This window comes from Amia ocellicauda, chromosome 9 (assembly GCF_036373705.1).
Source record: "Amia ocellicauda isolate fAmiCal2 chromosome 9, fAmiCal2.hap1, whole genome shotgun sequence".
Lineage (NCBI taxonomy): Eukaryota > Metazoa > Chordata > Actinopteri > Amiiformes > Amiidae > Amia > Amia ocellicauda.
Window position 1 is genome coordinate 17,717,683 of NC_089858.1, and position 21,531 is coordinate 17,739,213.

The window sequence follows — 21,531 nt, forward strand, 5'->3', positions numbered from 1 at the left end:
TTTGTTGTCATTCTTCTACTCACTGCTTTTCTTGCACATCACTTTCTGTCCACTTGCTCTTATCTGTCTTGTAGAACTGTTTTTTGTGTATCATGGATGTCGAGAGGCCGTCTTTGCCGGTGTGCAGTGTCATCTTGTGGCACGCTTTTGTTTTTTGCTTACTCTGCATGTTTAGGTCTGCTCGGTGGCAAGAAGACATTTGGTAAGTGTACCGCTTTCAGGTTGCACTGAAGACAGCTGGCCAGACTCTCTCCAAGGCTCTGTCTGTTATTAAGTGGAGATTACGCACAAGCACTCACTTGCGGTGAGTAAATACCAGGATGAGCACGTTAGAGAACACAGTCCAGCATGTTTACAGTATGGACTGGAACAGCACATCTCTGTGGCTGCAGCTGGTTGGGCACAGTAAGAGGCCGCGCTGCACATTAGGAGTAAAGGCATGTAAAGACTGGTTTATCCGCTGCCAACCATCACACTGCGGAGCGAGTGCCCCTGTCTGAGAGGGATGCTGACACTGTCTGTCTTTGGCGGTGAACTAAATCCCTGCTTTCCCTTTCTCGTGTCCCCCTGTGTAGACAGCATCGCCAAGTTCCTGAGGCCCCAGAAGATCCAGTTCATGAAGAGAGTCCACCTGAACGACTCCAGGACCAAGGCTGACGAGAGGATTCTGGTGAGTGTGGCTGTTGGTCTGCTGGGCTGGGCTCCTGGTGATCATTAAGCACATAAAAAAAGTTCCTTCGTGTCCTTGCAGTGCCTTCCCAAAACTCAAGAGTCATGCTGCGACCAAATTATAGCTGCTCTGTGTGCAGTTAACGATGAAGTCATTAGGTCACTAGCACTGCTCCTGCACAGCTCTCCAGCTCTCCAGCTCTCCAGCTCCGTTCAGCAGGCCCTGGTGTGTTAGAGGCAGTGGGGAGGGCACGGAGGAGGGGGCCCATGCTGTTCCTGGAAGCCAGCTGCTGCCAGGACGCCCACACTGTGCGAAACTGAAGCAGTACAGTGCAGAGCCCCAGACCACACTGCTGCACACATCAAACACGGAGTCGACCCGCTCAGCTCCATGTCTGCGGGTAGATGCAGAGCTGAGGAGCCGAGAAGGGAATCTCTTCTTCTCCTTGAGGGTCTGCCCTGGAGGGGCTGCAGGGAGGTTTTTCATTTAGGTCATTTAGGGCATTCACCCCCATTTCATATTCTTTCTGTTGTTGTACTCCTAGCTCCGCGAACCCCAAGACTGCCTTTGGGATCGACTGGCACACTGTCTCGCACTGGTTTTACACCAAGCTCCTCTCCCCGACGCACACACACCAAACCTCCAAACCCTGCATTCTGTAGGCCTAGTTTCCCAGCTGGTAGACCACTTGTAGATGTTTGGCCGGTGGTTAACTTGGCAAAGTCAGGATATGGGAAACAATCCAGTTCTAGAGATTTTATTTTGTGCCTCGTTTTCCCCCTCAGTGTAAGGACTGTAGAGGGAAAGGCACTGGAGGGCAGCAGTGCTGATATGTGGCCAGACTGGGCTGTGACCGGGCCTGTTCGCTACAGATCGGCCTTGTGTCGCCCACACAGGCAGACCGGCCCCTGCTCTCAGTAGTACTGCGGCTTTTGTTGACTTGGTGCCTGACTGGGCTCAAGTTCAACCCAAGAGAGAGAGTTTTGAATATATATTTTTTAAGTGTAAATGCTACTGTGCACATAGTTTCACATTTGAAGTCTGGTTTCCCATTTTGCCTCACTGAAATGAATGATATAATATTTTTTAAGAAAAGCCTAATGAGCCTAATTCAGTTATCTCTTCAATCGAGGCCAGGGCTCGGGTGAGGCGGCAGGCTGAGGTGAGCTCCACCCAGTTCAGTTCTAGCTCAGCTGTAGACAGGTGCACGTCTGACTTGTTTTCCTTTGCTGTGAAGTGTGAAAACTGCACAGTCTTGCAGTTGGGGGCTGCAACCCCAGGGGCTGTGTGTCATGGTGTGCAAACACACAAACACATACAAGCACGTACATACAAAACACACACACTCACACACAAATACGCAAACACACACACACACAAGCATGCACACACAACCACATACTCACACACACACACCCCTCTCTACAGAACTGTGAGTCTACAGCCCACGACTGATTCTCTCTCACATGTCATGCACCCACTGCAGGAATCTGATTTGGATCCTCTGGGGAAATTTGGGGAGAGTTTGCACTGTGTATACTGTGTATTGTACTGTGAAGCACCTGGAGCAAAATATTAAACAGGTGTAGTTACACGAAGGAGGAAGTAACTCTGGTGGAATGGAATCCGGAAGCTCCTGTGACTCCCAGGTGCTGGAGTTGTGCGCTATTCCAGTCAGCCCAACCCCGCCCCCTGCTCTCCAGGCCTCTAGCAGTGTGAATTCAACCAGCACTTGTTTTCAGTTGAAGTCTCTTGTCAAGCAAGTGAAAATTTCGTATTTTTTTGTTATCGATCTGATTAAGAATTTTTTTAGGAAAAGAAGTTAACTAAACTAAGCTAAGGCAGTGGCTAACTATCCTGAGAACTAGTCTGTGCTGACCTCATGACACTGACAAACTGAGCAAACACATTTTTGTGTAACTTGTGTCAAGGGTGGACCAAATAATTGGCTGTTATTGTTTTGGTTATAATTAATTTCTTGGCATAACTTTGATGCATTTTAGTATAGTATAAGTTATAACAGTATTTTTCCTAGATCTGATTCACACCCTTGACAATATGCAGTTACCTGTTACCACCAGCAGGTGGAGCTCAGTGAACAGGACTGTACTGGCACTTGAGTTGCAGCAGCCTTTCACACTGTTCGGTCTTGTTTCACAAATGTGGAAAACCAAGAGCACGGCCAACACACAGGGCACCTGCCTGTTCCCTTCTATGCCCAAATGAACCCACCGTCCGCTGGCCTGGAGGCTCTAGGCGTTGCTGCGGTCATGTGTGGACTTTCATATTTGATTAGATGGACACACTGAGACTGGCAGCTCTGGTGTAGCTGCCAGATATTTTGGGGAGAGTTGTCTTAAACTGAGCTGTGCCGTGTCTCTTACAGGTGATGACGTTGTGGCGAGGGTACGTGTTCCACAGCAGACAGCCCATCAAGGTAAACCATAAAGCGCTGCACCCTCCCTCATACCCCACCATGTTATACCCCACCAATACATCAAAGCAAACTAATTATTTCTACAAATGGATGTTGTTAATTAAAAGCAGTTAGTATGATTATATTTTAATCAAAGGGTGTAGTACCTTCCCCTCTATGAATAACCCGTCTGCGTGATGGTGCCCCTGATGATGCCACCCCAGGTCAACATTAACCCCGAGACTCCCGAGCTGAGGAGCAGCCTGGCGGAAAAATAAGGGCCAAACTTGCCCAGCGTGTTTTAATCCTTTACAGGTTTTACAAGCTGCCCAGCTCCTGATATTGGTTGTCTGTTATGTTTTCAAACTATTTTTGATCTTATTCTTGATGTTGCTTTGACATGTGTACAGACTGGCGACTGGATTTCAAAGCAATGCACCGGCTTCTGCTTCTTTATGGTGCAGTGTTTGCACAGTTCACTTCCTGTCTTGGTTTTTGACACCTGTCTATAAATATAAGCCCCTTACAGGAATCAGTGCTGTGTGTGCAGCCCACTGTTTTGATGTTATCTGTGCTACTCATCTCTCAGGGTGAAGTGCAGGTAGCTGCCAATCTTGCTGCCATGCATTTCCAGAACTGTCAGCCCAACCCCGCCCCCTCCTTGGTGAAGTTTGCTTGTTGCACTGAAGAATCTATTCCCCCTGGTTCCGAAACTGGGAGCTCCTGTCTTTCAGTTCCTACTTGTGCTTTTCCATCATGTGCTGAGCAGCACTTAAGAAAAATAAGAACATAAGAAAGTTTACAAACGAGAGGAGGCCATTCGACCCATCGTGCTCATTAGGTGTCCATTAATAACTGAGTGATCCAAGGATCCTATCCAGTCTGTTTTTAAATGTTCCCAAATTTTCAGCTTCAAACACATCACTGGGGAGTTTGTTCAGATTGTAACGACTCTCTGTGTGAAGACGTGTCTCCTGTTTTCCGTCTTGAATGTCTTGATGTCCAATTTCCATTTGTGTCCCCGGGTGCGTGTGTCCCTGTTGATCTGGAAAAGCTCCTCTGGTTTGATGTGGTCGATGCCTTTCATGATTTTGAAGACTTGGATCAAGTCCCCATGTAGTCTCCTCTGTTCCTGGGTGAAAAGGTTCAGTTCCTCAGTCTCTCAGTAGGACATTCCCTTCAGACCTGGAATAAGTCTGGTTGCTCTCCTCTGAACTGCCTCTAGAGCAGCGATATCTTTCTTGAAGTGTGGAGCCCAGAACTGTCCACAGTATCCAGATGAGACTTGTACTTGATAGGACATGGACCTCATAGTACTTAAGATTGGGGTGGAATGGAGTGGCCCACCCCAGCTATGGTTCGTTCATGATCACTGCGATAAAGTTTGAAATGCTTTGTCAAGATGGACGTTAATTATAAAGGTCCCCCCACCCCCTGCTGGCGCCTCTTCTACCAGGGCCACAGTGGTATGCTGCCTACCAAACTACACCAGGATTTAGTTGCCAAGGAGAGGTGAGCCGAGTGAGCTGTGGTCTGGGGTTTGCATAAGCGCCTGAGGAAAACAGCGAGAGGCATTTTATGTGTCGCACCGGGACCAGCCTCAGCAGCGTCAAAACAAGGACATCGAGGAGGGAAGTGGAAATGCTGTGTCTGCTGCCTCATTGTTTTGGATTTGCCACTTTCGTTATGCAGGTCGAAACTGCCCCCCCATCTCAGTGCAGGTGCAGTTATCAGATGAATCTGATTGTAAATAGTTGCACAGCACAAGACAAACAGCTCGAGCTCTGAGTCAGGGTCACATTTAACAAGTCATTAACTCTCAGAAACAGATTAATAGTTGTTTTCTGCAAAATGACTCAGTCTTGCCTGCGATTCAGTCCCCTGTTCACACGATTGGACTCGTATCAATCTCTATGTGATAACTGTTCAACTTGGACAGAGTCCTTAACTTGTGATTGTGAATGAGTTAGCAATTGTAATTTTATCTGCTAAGGCGATACCAGTGTCGGCAAAATTTTTACTTTTGTGTGTAACAGAGACCCAATTGGTACCATACTTCACATGGACAGTCACTAAGAAACTCAACAGTCCTGCAGCTGGAGAGTAAATCGGGTTTAAAAAACAAAACCAAAAAAATGCTCAAATTAATTACAAGCATCACATCCCTTCAGAATCCACTCCTCTGGTGCCTGTTCGAGGGGCTGCCCTGTCTCAGAATCCTCAGAAATGTGGTGGAAGAAGTTCAGTGCATTAGTAGGGCCTCCCTAGTGCTGTTGATAACTGTTGAATTGAGGTAGCAGGTCCTAACAGCGCTGGGCCAGCAGTAGGTGGCAGGTATTTCAGAGTGGTCTCGTCAACTTTTAGGTCAGCATGGAAAGCCGGTCTAATTTGAAATATGTTGGGCTTCATGCTCCGTCAATTTCCACACACGCCTCGTTCGTGAAAACCTGAATGGATGAACCTGCTCTGGGATGGGGTGGGGGGGTCCCAGAAGTGTGAAGAAGTTCATACACAAAGGTTTGTTTTGCTGAATTATAATATCCCTTCCACCCCCACCTCCCCAACACACACACACTCTCCGCCCACTGACCCGTCCTGCACACCTCTTCCCTCTCGGCTGTTCTTTCAATCTGTTTGCAAAGGAAAGACGCATCATTCTGCTCTCCTCTCTCTCTCTGTTGCATGTGCTCTCACCCTCTCTCTCTCTTTCTCTCTCACACACACCCCTTCCTCTCTCTGTCTCATTAACCTGCCTGAGTCACAATGCCCAGGCAGTGAGAGTGCAGCGTCTGTAATATAAGCAGCCCGTGTGTCTCCTCTTGCCACAGGTGGAGAGCTCCTTCAGCTATTTGGAGATTTATGCCATCAACATTGCAAGCCTCAACCAGGTCAGTCAGCAACTTATGTACATTCATTGAATTATTTATTTAATTTTCATGTATTCTTTCATTCATGTATTCAGTCATCTGTTTGCTGGTTTGTTTGTTACTCTGCTGATTTATTCCTGGATTACCTTTAGAAAAAAGTTAAAACTGAATGAAACGTTGTAATGCTGTGAGAGAAGTTGGGCGGTCTAGTGAACTGAGGGCCAGCATTGTCAGATCAGTAGTGTTTTTTCTTTCTTTTTTCCATCTTTTCGGGTATTTCCCCTGCCCATGCTCCGTCAGTCAGGGACAGTGGTCAGAGTGGTCCCCTGCGTGTGTGAAGGTCCAGACAGAACAACCTGGAGCCACACTACCTGACCTACAGACTGCTCGTTGTCTGGAGCGGGCTGGGCTGGGCAGCTCAACTTTTTCCCAGTTTGTTACTGCAGTCAGCTTATTGTCAAAGCCTTGTGGAAGTGAAAGCAAGTGGAAGACTTTTACATTTGTATTTACTTTCTCTATTAAAAAAGTATGTAGATGGGGGATTCCCAGGGTAGGTTAGCTGGGAATGCGCTAGGTTTGCTGGGAGCCAGTGGTTTTTTTTCCGCTACATTCTGTTGTAACAGCACTTTCTTATTTTGTATGAGAAGCATTTCCTCCTGCAAAGGTCAGTGCTCAGTGCAGGTTTTCAAGGTCTGCTTAGCTGTGTATTAATTTTTCTGTGTGAACCACCACCTTTCGGTCCTTTTATCATACTCTGTTAAGGTTGTATTTACATTGTGTTATGACATTTATGTATTTATTTATTTACTTGTGTCAAGGCATCCACTGGTTTTCTGTGCATTGCCACTCCTAAATATCACACTCCTGGGTGCCTTAGAGGTAGACCGGTAGCCGGAAGCACTTGGTGTTTTCTTAGAAGTCCATTGTTATCGCATTTGACGCGAGAGGCTGTAGATAACAGGTCTGTTTTGAAGATGCTGTTGCTGCTGTGAATTTGCTTTGTGGTCAGCCTAGAGTTCCAAGAAGCCTGTAGCTTTGTGTGATTGGGGACTTGTGCTATGCTGAGCTTGCTGTGCCGGTGGTGTGGACATGCTATTTGAAAGTTTCTGTCAGTTGGTTTGTGTCTGTGACAGGGAGCATGGCCTCTCTGGTCTTCACACTTGACCCACCGTGATGCCATTATATAACCCTTGCAATGCTAACAGTGGGTTTGTGGGTTTATATCAGTTACTCACGGAGGACATTCACAGAGCAAGGGCTTACTGAGGCTAACAATGTTTGTTGACCCATTTTTATGTGCCCAGAAACAGGGGCACTTTGTAGGCATAGGGGCCGGAGCTCAGAGGCTTAAGCCCCGCCCAGCTGCCTTCTTTGCCTTTGAGTGGGTCAAATTGGGCAGAAAAGACAGTGTGTTTAAGGTTTGTTACACTTGCTTCCAACATGTATAAAATGTTTCTAACTACACATCCAAATCTTTGATATAAGACCTGTTTGTGCTTCATGTTTGTAGCTGTTACTTTGGAAATAACAAAATGAATTTACGCAGCGGACATCCTCGTCATCACAAATCAATGATAATTCAAAGTTCAGGACATGTTTAGTGGATTCAGCTGAGCTTTCTAACAATGTGAAGCACTCTCTGATGTCAATATTTTTTTATACCCCCGCATTTTGCCCCCCCCCACCACATTCTGAAATGGGGGGGTGGGGGGATACTGAGTAGGAATGCAAAATCTCAGAAAATATTGACAATTATGACATATTCTGGAATCAGGCAGTCTACTGATCAAAACATCATGTGGCAGAAGCAACACACACCAGCAGAGAGCTCAAAATATCAAGATGGGAAACTCTGTTTACAGTCTACTGATACACAACGATTTTACATAATTGGATCTGAACTTGTCTGTGTTTGATAGAACATCAAATAATAACTGAGTGATCTATGACCGTCTGAATGAGACCCCCCCGGAGTACACTTTTACCCCTCGGGCTCTGAATGATGGCGGGTGACACAGAAACTGTCAATCGGATGTGTTTGAGAATGAAACGCACTGGTAGCCAAGAGAATAAGCTTTCAAACGATGTGCACATTGTAGGAATACAGTGTGACTTCTATGCACAGGAGCTGCGTGTAACACTGCCAAATAATGCTTAAGAGGGTGTAGTAACACAGTATATAACTCTGAAATGTACATTATTTTTCAGTTTTTGGTAACCTAAACTTTTTTTAACCTCTGGCAGTTTACTGCTTACCTTTGTACCATTTCAGGTTATTCACTGCACTTGAACTGTTTAAATTTCAGTAAAAACTGGAAAAATGGGGGTGTTCTAAAACTTTTGTACAGTAGTGTATATATATATATACTACTATATATATACTATAAACCTCTTGTGCTCGGAGCAACAGTTTCTGTTTAAAGGACACCAGTGCAAATATGACACTTTCTACTTAGGATTGCCTCAGCCCCGAGTTTGAGTGACTCTGCAGCATGAGTCTGGTGCTGGAGCAGGAAGTCTCTGCACCAAGCATGATGTTATCTGTTACCTGAGGCCTGGTTTCGGTGTCATTGGGGAGATGCTGTGTGGGTGGCGTCAGAAGACCTGTCACAGTAGAAGGTCCATGTTAAATACTGTCCCTGTCCCTGTTGTGTGTATGTGTGTGTTGCAGGCCGTGATAGAGACTGACAGACAGCGCTACACTCTCAGTCTGATGTCTCTGGGGGACCTGGAGCTGGTGGTCAGTCATGTCACAGCGTCACTCAAGAAGATCTTCCCAGACTCTTCCCCGGGGTGAGCCCTCCTCACACACTGTCCCCTGCCAATGATGCTCCTCACAGTGACAGTGATCATGACAATATTAAAAGCTATATCAACAACTTGGTTGATAATACTGATAATAACTACAAATAACAGGCAGGTGCTTCTCTCTCTCTCTCTCTCTCTCTCACTCTCTCTCTCTCTCTCTCTGTGTGACGTTGCGGCCCCCCAGTGCAGCTCTGAGTCACACTGTGTGGGGGGCTCTCTATGGGTCTGCAGTCACACACGCTGGGTCGCAGTGCTAAACATGACGTGGGGGTGGGGGGGGGCTGTCCCTTAATGACGGTGCACAGTTTAATACAAACCCATCCCCACACCCACCCAAATTAAAAAACTCTATATATGTGTTTGATTTAAGATTTTGAGAAAATGAAAAGGACTCTGTCAAAAGCATTCTCAGATAAATAGATAGAAAATAAGGAGTAAGATTGTATTTTATTTATTTATTTGTATAATTATTTATTGTGGCTTAGTGTTAGAAAGAATGTGTGTGTGTATAGTTTGCCTTTTGCTGTCGGTTTGGCTGTCAGACAGAGTTTCCATGAGAGAAGCTCACAACATGCAAATCCTGCCCACACACCAGGCTTCCTGGCCCGTGCGGTCTGTAAGCACAGATAATCAGCCACGCTGGGTTTTTTGTTTCTGCCTGTTGTGAGGTCATGTTGTGACCACTTTCTCTTCTCCAGGCAAGGGCTCCTGCTAGAGCAGTCAGAGCAGCCCACACGTGTGACTTCTCAATGAAAGTGTCCCCACTCCCGTTCTGTAATGTCTAGACTCCCCCTGTCCCTGCAGAGCAACAGGGCAGCATTTTAAATCCATTTTGCACACACACAACAACTTTCACTCCCTCATGGTTTCCCCATCTTTGCATTGGGTCATCATATCTGTAAGTGTTTTGTTTTTAATTTGTTTAAGTTCTGATGAGGCACTACATTCACCCTGTACCCAGAAGTCGTTCTCTCGAGTCTCAGTAATTCCTCGATTTTTCCCCCCCTGGCCCTGCTGTGATGTGTCCAGTGTCACCGATGGTGTGTTTCTATTCCTGCAGGAAGCTGCTGAAGAAGACCCCCACTGAGCTGCACGAGCGATTTAAGCGGTTGACCACTGCTGTTGAAGAGCGCATGAATGGCAGCCAGAGGCCATGTGGTCAGTACAGGCTGTTCCCTAACCTGGACGGCCCTGAGAAGAACAGGGCCAGGAATAATAAGGCACTGTGCATTACGATAGTGAGAGAAGGGCTACTTTTGTCATTTAAATTGTAATTTCTTGATGAGCCTCTGCTCATTCAGTCTTACTAACCATAGCTCAAAAGACGTGTTCATTACTTCCAAGTGTCTCCACACAGCCCCTTTTCGAGAATTGTTAAAGAATGCCACCGGACACCAAAACCCTGGCATGTGGTCACAACACAAACACACTATCCCACACTGATACCAGACATTGTGTTTCACTTTTCTGTGTAATGGAAAACCAGCGGCAAAGCAATTCATTTGAAATAAAATCCAAATTGGGGTTCTGGCAAACCAGGGCTCTGCAGCTTCAGGTGAGGGTGTGGTTTAGTAATGGGGAGGGTGAATGTTTTGGTTTTGGGAGTTCTGCACTATACCGGTCACTCCTGTCATCCCTGTGTCCCCCACAGGAGGCTTCTCTGAGACCTATGCAGCTTTGTGCGACTTCAACGAATTCCCCTGCCGAGAGGAGATCCAGTGGGTCAGTATCATCATAATAATGATAAACTTTATTTTATAGTGCCTTTTAAAAGCAATTATCTCAAAGATTTGTATGGACATTTCTTCTGAATAATACAGTGACTGTGCCTTGTGTGTTTCTGTGTTCATGCCTGTGTGTGTGTGTGTGTGTGTGTTTGTGTGTGTGTGCGTGCGCATGCCTGTGTGTGAGTGCATGCCTGTGTGTGTGTGAATGCCTGTGTGTGTGTGAATGCCTGTGTGTGAGTGCATGCCTGTGTGTGTGTGAATGCCTGTGTGTGAGTGCATGCCTGTGTGTGAGTGCATGCCTGTGTGTGAGTGCATGCCTGTGTGTGTGTGAATGCCTGTGTGTGAGTGCATGCCTGTGTGTGAGTGCATGCCTGTGTGTGTGTGAATGCCTGTGTGTGAGTGCATGCCTGTGTGTGAGTGCATGCCTGTGTGCGTGTGCATGCCTGTGTGCGTGTGCATGCCTGTGTGTGAGAGAAACTCTGCTTTTCTGTGTGCTTATTTGATTGTGGCCTGCAGCATAAGGACAACCACAGCATCAATTTTCAGGAATTGTTTTTATAATAATAAATAATAATGCAAAGGAAATGCAGTGAGCTTGAGCATGTGCACTGTGCTCCCTGGCTGTGGTGTAAATAGCTGTGTGCAGCTCTGTGTGTTTGCATGGTCTTGCAATGTCAGGAAACAGAGCAGCAAAAACAAAATTTGCCAGAAACCTAAACACATTTTTTTATTTTTGTGTATGTGTGAGAACATTTTGTTTTGGTTGGTTTTTGATAGGGATTTCCTGTTAGCATTATTGTCTCAGCCAAGTTGGTCCTGAAGCAGCTAGTTGCCTGTCCCATTGTGTTTAAGCTTGGTTCCTCTCGGGTCTGCCTTCAGAGTCCTGACTTGTATGGGCATTGCAGGACATAGCTTTCTCTGACCCGATCTCTATCTTCCTCTTCCTTCTCCCTCTTTCTCTCACTGTCTCCCCTCCTCCTCTCTGTTTTTCTTTCTCTCGTCTGTCACCATTCCCCTCTCTCTCCCTCCTTCTCTCTCTCTTTCAGGATGTGGACAATATCTATCACATTCAGAACTGCCGGGAGTTCAACCTGCTGGACTTCAGCCACTTGGACAGCAGGTCAGTGTCCGTGTGTTGGGATGTGTTCTCCTGCTTATTCTCGAGGTTCGAGGAGGACGATGAAGACAACTTACTGTGAACAGGGTGGAGAGTGGAGAGTGTGTTGAATGAATGGGCATTCCACTGAAATCTGTTGTTTGCATGAATTCAGAACATATATACACTCACCTAAAGGATTATTAGGAACACCTGTTCAATTTCTCATTAATGCAATTATCTAACCAACCAATCACATGGCAGTTGCTTCAATGCATTTAGGGGTGTGGTCCTGGTCAAGACAATCTCCTGAACTCCAAACTGAATGTCTGAATGGGAAAGAAAGGTGATTTAAGCAATTTTGAGCGTGGCATGGTTGTTGGTGCCAGACGGGCCGGTCTGAGTATTTCACAATCTGCTCAGTTACTGGGATTTTCACGCACAACCATTTCTAGGGTTTACAAAGAATGGTGTGAAAAGGGAAAAACATCCAGTATGTGGCAGTCAAGTGGGCGAAAATGCCTTGTTGATGCTAGAGGTCAGAGGAGAATGGGCCGACTGATTCAAGCTGATAGAAGAGCAACTTTGACTGAAATAACCACTCGTTACAACCGAGGTATGCAGCAAAGCATTTGTGAAGCCACAACACGTACAACCTTGAGGCGGATGGGCTACAACAGCAGAAGACCCCACCGGGTACCACTCATCTCCACTACAAATAGGAAAAAGATGCTACAATTTGCACAAGCTCACCAAAATTGGACAGTTGAAGACTGGAAAAATGTTGCCTGGTCTGATGAGTCTCGATTTCTGTTGAGACATTCAGATGGTAGAGTCAGAATTTGGCGTAAACAGAATGAGAACATGGATCCATCATGCCTTGTTACCACTGTGCAGGCTGGTGGTGTTGGTGTAATGGTGTGGGGGATGTTTTCTTGGCACACTTTTGGCCCCTTAGTGCCAATTGGGCATCGTTTAAATGCCACGGCCTACCTGAGCATTGTTTCTGACCATGTCCATCCCTTTATGACCACCATGTACCCATCCTCTGATGGCTACTTCCAGCAGGATAATGCACCATGTCACAAAGGTCGAATCATTTCAAATTGGTTTCTTGAACATGACAATGAGTTCACTGTACTAAACTGGCCCCCACAGTCACCAGATCTCAACCCAATAGAGCATCTTTGGGATGTGGTGGGACGGGAGCTTCGTGCCCTGGATGTGCATCCCACAAATCTCCATCAACTGCAAGATGCTATCCTATCAATATGGGCCAACATTTCTAAAGAATGCTTTCAGCACCTTGTTGAATCAATGTCACGTAGAATTAAGGCAGTTCTGAAGGCGAAAGGGGGTCAAACACAGTATTAGTATGGTGTTCCTAATAATCCTTTAGGTGAGTGTATATATATATATATATATATATATATATATATATTAGGGTGACCCTTAAATTTCAACTTTGGAATTTTAAACCTCTCACCCTCTCAATCAAGTCTCCATGTCAAATGAAAGAAATGTGCAAAATTTTATTGAGTTCAGTTGACATTTAGGGTGTGCTCAAGCATACAGAAATATTCAATTTTTTCGCGAAAACGTGATTTTTAGGTAACAGACTGTAAATTAAAATATACCCAGTAGCCACTACATGACTGCTCATTTTATAATGTCGCAGATATCCTGCTCACAAAATTGCAAATTGTCATAACCATTAGTTGTAAGTTAAACAACAAATTAAATAAATCAGAGTTTTTAGCTAATAACTAACTATACTAGTGCGCTCGACGCTTGCAAACACGATACCAGTCATTCTGCGGATGGTAGACTTGTAGATGGAGAAAGTCCATGAAGTACAGTTATCTTGTTACTGTCTGGAAAAAGCTTTCGATGCTCAGCAACAACTTGTAGAAGAAACTGTGTTTGTTCTTCACTTTTAGTCAGTAGACCACTGTATTCCTGTATCATGGCAACACCTCTCTCTGCAGTGTCATTTGTTACCCGCAGAGCACGTACAATTTCCTCAGCCTTCAAATAGTCCGGGCTGGTTATCCATTTGTCTGGATCAGTTTGCAGAAATGAATCAGGGATTGACAACAAGTGAAAGAACTTCTTTGAAGTCATCGTCACGAAATCATGCAACTGCATTTCATGGATTTTGGTGATGTCAACTGTTATTCGCTTTGGTGGATCTTCGGATGCTGGCTTTTGAAGTGCTGAAACCATCAACTTTTTCACCTGAGCAGAAACATCTCTGTCAAAGAATGATAATGCAATTAGCTCTTCACTCAAGTACCACAGGTGGCCACAGAGCTTCTTTAGTGCACCTTTTACTGCTTGTGAATCGAGCGAAACCAGTGTTTGCAGAAGCCTCAGATCATTAGCTGGAGCGATGGTTGGCAGCCAAGACAAGAACCACGATTTCAGGTAGACCTGAACACCGAATATGCAGATTTCTGCCAAGCCTTTTTGTTCACGGTTGGTCAGCTTGAAGTCAGAATGTCGAAACAAGAATATCTTGTAAGCATATATCAGCTTGGCCATGAAGCGGGCTCGATGCAGTGCACCAGGTTTGATTATATGAACACCACGTGGAGGCTCAGCACCCAGAAACAGAATGGCTAGCTCAAGTAGTTCTCTGTAGTCATCACGGGGCTGAGTAGTTTCCAATTGAGAAACTAAGAAAAATATAGCTTCTGATTTGATGTCGTGCACTGCGGCTGCTACTTGTGGGTCATCAGTTCCTGCCTTGTAGTCACTGATAATTATGTGAGGCCAAAATGACTTAAACCGTTTGAAAAGTCCGATGTCTGGACCACTTGATGGACCCATAGCCCCTGCAAACACTTCTTCCAGCATTATTTCATGTACATGATGACGGCAAGCCAAATATAACAGGTGTGAATTCAGCTTGCCTTCCAATAACACGCAGGCACCATTTTTTTGTCCAGTATTGCTCGACGTGGTGTCAAAACTAACTGCTTTTATCTGATCCTTGATTCCCCATGATTCAACAGCTTCAAGCATGGCACTTGCCATGGCTTCACCGGTGCCTGCACTCAGTTTGGGAATGCAGAGAAGCTGATCAACTCCAGACCCTGACACAAGGATTGGAAGACGGTCAACTTTTTCATCACCAGTTAAATCCATCATCAGCTTGCCATCAAAATGAAGGGTTAATGGCTTCTTTGGATCAAACCTTGCCTTCAGATCATTTGCGATGAGTAAATGATGATTCTGGCGTGCACGCTGGATTGAAGAGTGGTTGAAGTCCTCAACTTTCTGCCCAGAAGCATGAACACTAGCAGAAAGTGTGTGCACGGCACTGCGGGAGCTCGTTTTGGTGCGGTCAAGTGATGCCATGACATCAGCAGTTAATATATTTTTTCTTCCTCTCTTTCTGGTTAATTTGTTTCCTACAATCGAACTTCCAGATTCTTTCTCTGTTGAAAATGGTTCAGAATCAGTATCATCATCACTTGATGACAGTGCAATGCTTTGGTTGAAAAGATGTAGTTCTGCTTTCTGTTTTTCTTCCCACTTGCAGCGTTTATCCAGTTTTTGCCTCAGTTCTGCTTCTTTCTTCACCAGTTTTGTATCCACGACTGCCATTGCACCTTTCCTACCTTTTTCACATTGTGCTAGCAGGAATGCTCTGTCTTCTTCAACCGTGATTAATACTAACACATCCTGGTGAGCAATGTCAAATAAATCGGAGAATGTATCGGTTAAGCTTTCTTCGTTTGATATCTGTGTTTTAGTTCGACGTCCTTTGTTTTTCTTAAGCCTTTCCCACCTGGAAATTAACTGTTCCAACTGTTCAATAGCATGATGATGAGGTCTTATTGGTATCCTTGCCTTGTGCCAGAATGGTTCCACTTCATGTATTGTCTGAGATGCAGCCTCATGTTTGGTTTTAGCACTACTCGTAAGTTTATGCAGATAAAGGTGCATTACATCACCAACTGATGGCAGCTTAGCTCCAACCAGACTGTCCTTCATATGACCCAGATGATAAATAACATGTTTGCTACGAGTTACTAGAGCCATAATTAACACTAGCAGAAATTTAATCTACAATTCACTTTCATAATTAACGTAGTTTTTGTTTATGTTTATTACAAAATGGCGAAAGGAAGTGACCTCATGATGACATCACCGAGGACAGCATACAAAATAAATAATAAATAAGTAAGCTGTGAGAGTGGCAGTGAACAAATACCAAAAAAAAGCAATTGCAGTTGCAAACGAGATTTTCGAACAATATAAAAATGAAAACGACTTGAGCACACCATAAATATTACCCAAATGCAAAAATATTTAGTTGGGATGTTTCTTTTATAGTGTAGCAACAGTCTGGAGGGTGAGAGTCAACATTTTCAAAAGTTTAAATATTTTCCATATTTAAGGGTCACCCTAATATATATATATATATATATATATAATCACCCCTTGTATCTTTTGCTACAATCAATGGAGGGAGGCAGAGGGAAGAGGTTTTTGAATAAATAAGAATTCAACATCTTTGCAGCTTCAAACTTGTACAGACAAGCCCTTGATATCCCCTGGCTGCAATCAGATCTCTTGACCACACCTTTACAGCACTGTCCTGCATGTCACTGGTAGGCAGGGTGGACAGGGCACAAGTCTTGCCGCTTAAGGGTGTGACAAGGGCTCATGTGGAATGGGACTAAGGGGTGATGCCAGCGAAGTTTCCTGTCCTCTTTGCTCCCTCAGAGATGTGGCACTGGCGGTGGCGGCTCTGTCCTTCAACCAGTGGTTCACAAGGATCTACAGCAAAGACTTCAGGCTGGTAGGTACCTGTTCAGCGTTTGGCCAGGGGGAATCTGAAAACGTTATATTTATGGCCTCTGCCCCAAAAAAAGCCCCATCAATACATGTATTTTAAAAATGTTTCTTTCTGATAAACATGAGATCTTTCAATGAAGCTCAGTACCCCAGCTGTGTCGTAGGGCCTAGGCGTGTGATATGCATCACCAATAAGGGCCCACAGAACAACAGGCCATTCATTTCCCTGTTCCTGGGTTTATAATTACCCACTTGTGTGTAATTTAGATAATCTTTTCCTAGCCTCTGTGAAACTGCTCTAGTCACTTATTAACCACACAGGGCTGGGGAACTGTTGTGTGTCTGCCAGACACAGTGCCCAGACAGAGTCTCTAGGACAGTGGTTCCCATACCCGGTCTGCTGACAGTTGCTGGCCTGTGGCACATTTGGTCTGTTTCATATTTTGTCACATGCATCACAAATCCAAATGTTACTGTAAGTCTCAGTTTCTCGCATTTGTGTATTTATTTCCTTTTATACTAGTCCATTTTTGTGTGTGTGTTTTATTCAAATAGGCTTTATTGGCAACAACACAGTGTACAGATACAGCCATGGGAATAGGGAATGGAACATATTGTAATTAAAGAAAATAAGTACTTCAAAATGAAAAGTTTTATATGGAATGAAACGTGTATAGTTCTCATGGCGTTCTGTGATGCTGTTCTGCTCTTTGTGGGGGTGGGGGGGTAGGGGAGGGCAACCCTGTTTCTGGTGAGCTGCGTCCTGCAGGTGTTACAGGTCTTTCAAAAATCAAGCAATTACTGGATACCTTGAATGCATGGATATTTTCTAATTAAGACCCACAATTAAGCAATTAACGATCTGGATTAAACAAAAACCAGAAGGTGCTGCGAGATGGACCGCATGTCTGAGAATTACTGTTCAGGGGGATCTTGGAAGTTACAGGTAAAAAATACCCCAAAATATGAAGCATTGCACATTCCTCTAACTGAACCCAGGAAAAAAGAAATCTATTGACTGGCAGACCAGTTAGAATAGTGTGGGCATTGGGGAAAGGTCAAGTTGTGCCATAATGGCTGTAGCACACAGATCCTGGGGGAGATATGGGAGGTGTGATGTTAATGGCCAGTCTGTGACAGGGTGCCCTCCAAGCTGTGTTTTTTTTTCCTTTGGGGGAGGCTTCCCCGCTTGTGTCTTCAGAAAGTTCAGGTCTAGCCTGGCACATACAATTTCCACATGTGCCAAAGAGAGAGAGCGAGAGAGGAAGAGGCGGTGCGGGGGTTCGTTGACTATTTTCTTTCGTTTATGTGTTTTTTCCTTGGGTTTTTTGGTAAGTGGGAGGTTTATATGTGGTCTCGTTTTATTTTTATGTTTTATTCTTCCATGGGTCATTTTTCATGTAACTGTTATTTATTTATTTGTTTGTTTGTTTGTTTATGTTGTTACATCACCACAGGCTTGGGTAGATCTTTTGCCACCTTGAAATGTTAGGAGAGGTTTTGGGAAATGAGCTTTAAGAACAAACTGGAGCTCAGTGCTCCTGTCATCCAATCCAACCCTGCCATTTGAGAAACCCTTTCTGAGAATATCTAACTGTCACAGGCCAGGTCATTCATTACATATTATTGTTTATAACAATTCTGATTTGCATACTCTGTATGCCCCAAAGCCCCAAAATAGCTTATGCAAAACAGAGATTTCTGCTGACATAGGCCTGCATTGTGCGAACCCCACAGTTTGGACTTAAATCCCCAGCAAGGTGAGAGGGCTGTGTTAAAACTTCAGACTGGCCAGGCCTTGGGGAGGACAGTGGTTGGTGCGAAGGGTCATTGTGCCCTGTCTTCTCCAATGCTTACACTACATTTGAACTTCTCTCTAGCATGGTTTACTCTTGGAAGGCATCACTGATGATGACCACAAGTGAAGGTCTTCTATTCTGAGCAGAAGTGTCTGTGTGTGTTTGTGTGTCTGTGTGTGTTGTGCAGAGCCCTGAGGTGCTGGAGCAGGTTCTCTACATGATCAACAGGTCACCCAAGCTGGAGGAGGTGTGTCTGGAGAGCAGCGGGCTGAAGTCGTGAGTACAACCTCCACTTCACACACACACACACATGGATTAAGACACACACATACATCACACACAAAGCCTCAACTATACACGGACATTAACAGCTTTTAACAGCTATTAAAAGTCAGTCTGTGTGTTGAGAGGAATGGAGACCAGGAGAAAGTGCGGTCCAGATTCCTCCAGTGTGGACTGCAGCCCTGGTCAGTGTTTGCTCTTTCTCTCCCCACAGAGACTTTGCGGTGAAGATGGCCGGTGCCCTCAGAGACCACTCCTGTTCTGCCCTGCACACCGTCAATCTGTCCAACAATCAGATCGAAGACAAAGGTGGGGGAGGATGTTTTTTTAGAACTGCAGGACTGTGGTGCAAAAAGATGCACAAGTCTGACGGACACAGCGCAGGTCAGAAATAGGGGGTTTCAAAAAAATTTAAGAAATAAAAAATACTTAAATCTTAAACTGACCTTGTGTGATAGTGACATATTGCTCCTTTCCAACCTGCTTACTCCAGAGGATGTTCTAGAAGGGAGATGGCTTGTAGAATTCAATTTCCAGGTGCTGGGGGTGCTCTTTCTGTTTGTGGGAAGCAGTGTTGAGTGCAGCTGCTGGGGCCTGGATGCTCAATGGACGTTCCCTTGACTCCCCCGCTGTCACACTCATCCCCACTATCTCTCCCCCAGGGGTGGTCGCGCTCAGCCAGCAGCTAGAGCAACTGCCCAGCGGTCTGACCCAGCTGTCCCTCTCCAGAGTCTCCCTCTCACCCAAAGGTAAGAGCTAAGCACCTGAACTGTGTCCCCTGCCCCCATCCCCCTCCATCTGTCCCTAATATTATGACTCACAAACCATCCACACTGAGCCGGTGAACTTGCCAGAGCCGTGTAAGAGTTCAAGACAGGTCACAATAAAAGAGGAAGCTGTCATACTCCTCTGGCTAAGCCAGGCATTAGAGGTTCACAAGATCCGGAAACCTTGATCTGAAAGTTCATAGTGAATCATATCAATATAAAGGGATAATGAGAAGGATAATAAACTTAATTATTGAATATGGTGGTGGAATTAAAAGCAATAATCTCCAAGCACTTTACAAACACTTTGTGCCACGATGGTGTGGAGTGACAGTGTGTCCCAGGCAGCAGGAAGTCCATGCAGTTAGACGTGTGTTCTCCTCTGGTCCTGCACCCTCCCATGTCTCCTGTTCTTTGTGTCACCAGGTGTGGGCAGCCTGTCACAGGCCTTCCTGGTGAACCAGTCCTTCTCCAGCTCCCTGCGGCACCTGGACCTGTCGGGCAACCCTGGCATCTTGGCCACTGAGGAGGCCACAGTGAGTGTGGAGGCCGTGCTGGCTTTTATGGTGGGGCTAGAGGGAGGAGTGTCAAGGAACGGAGTCTTAGAGGCCCTTCAGCACATATCACCATTGAGTATTTAGTAGCGTACTGATCCAGGAACCCCATGGACACTCACTGACTGCTCTGCTAAGCAGAGGCTACAGCTGACACTGTAGATTTGAATACTTCCATGCCAATATTGCTTAAATATGTGCTGGTGTGCCATTTTACCAATGAGCAGCTGGGAAGGACCATGTTTTTGTTATTTTACTCTCTATATTGTATTTATGGTCTGCTGTGTGTAATCCCAAACTGAATAATTTCTTGGTCAACAGGCAGACCCAATTTTCTGCCTCATTTATACAGTACATGTATATATAAACGCACACCCCCACACACATGTATTGTTGTGTCTAATACACAAAGATTAGAATTTCTGTGACGAAGGAACTAATCCTTACTTCCCTCTTAGCAACTGTTTAACTTCCTGTCCTGCGTCAATGCTTTGTCTCACATGGACCTCAGCGGGACAGATTGCCCATTGGACACAGTGAGTACCACCCCGACTGCTGCCCCATGACCCCTACAGGGCCCTGTCAAACACTGCCCCCTGCTCCCCACTGGTTTGCCCTGTCTCACTATGTGGACAGTTGTTATCTGTATCTCTATGTTCACCAGCAGCAAACCTCCTGCCTTTTCTCCAACATTAAAACTCACCCTGATCAATTATTTGGCTCTATTATTGTAGAGTGATTGATTGATATATTTATTTATGTATTTATGTATGTATGTATGTATACATGTTCTGTGCATTCACTCCTGTACTTGTGTTTTATTTATTGTTTAGCTGTTTGTCTCGCTCTCAGCTGGGTGCTGCTCCAAGCTTGCCTACCTCAACCTGTCCAGAAACATCTTCTCACACAGGTAAGTCCATCAGCAGGTCACTCTTCCCAGACAGATGTCCCTCCAGTGGCCCAGGCGGTGACCCTTCTGGCCACGGAGGAGAGGTGTGTGAGATGCAGCCTAGCAGTCTCCCTCAGAGATGACAGTTGGGGGTTCGAGCCTAGTTTGTCGTTTCCTGACAGAGACTAATTTTAAGATGCAAAACGTGTCTTATGAGTGTATCATAAAATAGGCCAATAGGCATTTGCATTTAGGAGCAACAGAAACACAAAATGTATGTAAGAGGAGAGGAGTGTTATGTCTGCCTTAATGTTTTCATTATGAATGCTGTGAACACATTTGAAGTTATGATGTCTTCATGTACCTTGAAATCCTTTGGCAATTCCCATGACATTATCTTAACCTGGTAACAGCAGCAGAGAGGTATTATTTCTGGGTTATACAAAAATAAAGAAAAAGCAGCTGTTGAAAGACCTGTCATGAGTCCGTCAGATGGGGGAACATCAGCATGTTCTAGAACCTTATAGGAATGTAGTGGTCTGAGCGGCCCGGCTCCTGCTGACTGTGCTCTCGCCCCAGGAAGGTGAAGGAAATAACGCGAAGTGTGAAGGACTTCTTCAGTAACTGTGCGGTGCTCGGATACGTCGGGCTGTCAGCCACCAAGCTGCCTGCAGAGGCCCTGCGGTGAGTGACTTCATCTTTCAGCATTTTATAACCCCCCCCAGCCCCTCCCCCGGCTTTACATCCCATAAGAGATCACACTCTCTGGACATGCGTGTGTATATATATTTGTGTGTTTAGTGTGTGTGGCTGTTCCACATTGTGTTTTTCAGTGCTGCTTTTCAGA

General features: G+C 45.3%; 1 protein-coding gene across 2 annotated transcripts in view; it reads left to right on the plus strand.

Moving 5' to 3' along the window:
* The window catches only part of carmil2 (capping protein regulator and myosin 1 linker 2), a 44,790-nt gene that overhangs the window by 557 nt on the left and 22,702 nt on the right, over positions 1–21,531 (plus strand). For both annotated transcript variants that reach the window (XM_066713550.1, XM_066713551.1), the window contains exons 2-16: positions 576–670; positions 3,057–3,107; positions 5,915–5,974; positions 8,625–8,746; positions 9,822–9,919; positions 10,413–10,483; positions 11,535–11,608; positions 16,322–16,397; positions 18,380–18,468; positions 18,689–18,783; positions 19,137–19,223; positions 19,668–19,777; positions 20,254–20,331; positions 20,629–20,705; positions 21,264–21,368. In XM_066713550.1, the coding sequence (XP_066569647.1) occupies positions 576–670; positions 3,057–3,107; positions 5,915–5,974; positions 8,625–8,746; positions 9,822–9,919; positions 10,413–10,483; positions 11,535–11,608; positions 16,322–16,397; positions 18,380–18,468; positions 18,689–18,783; positions 19,137–19,223; positions 19,668–19,777; positions 20,254–20,331; positions 20,629–20,705; positions 21,264–21,368 (1,288 nt within the window). The remainder of the gene's footprint in view (positions 1–575; positions 671–3,056; positions 3,108–5,914; positions 5,975–8,624; positions 8,747–9,821; positions 9,920–10,412; positions 10,484–11,534; positions 11,609–16,321; positions 16,398–18,379; positions 18,469–18,688; positions 18,784–19,136; positions 19,224–19,667; positions 19,778–20,253; positions 20,332–20,628; positions 20,706–21,263; positions 21,369–21,531) is intronic.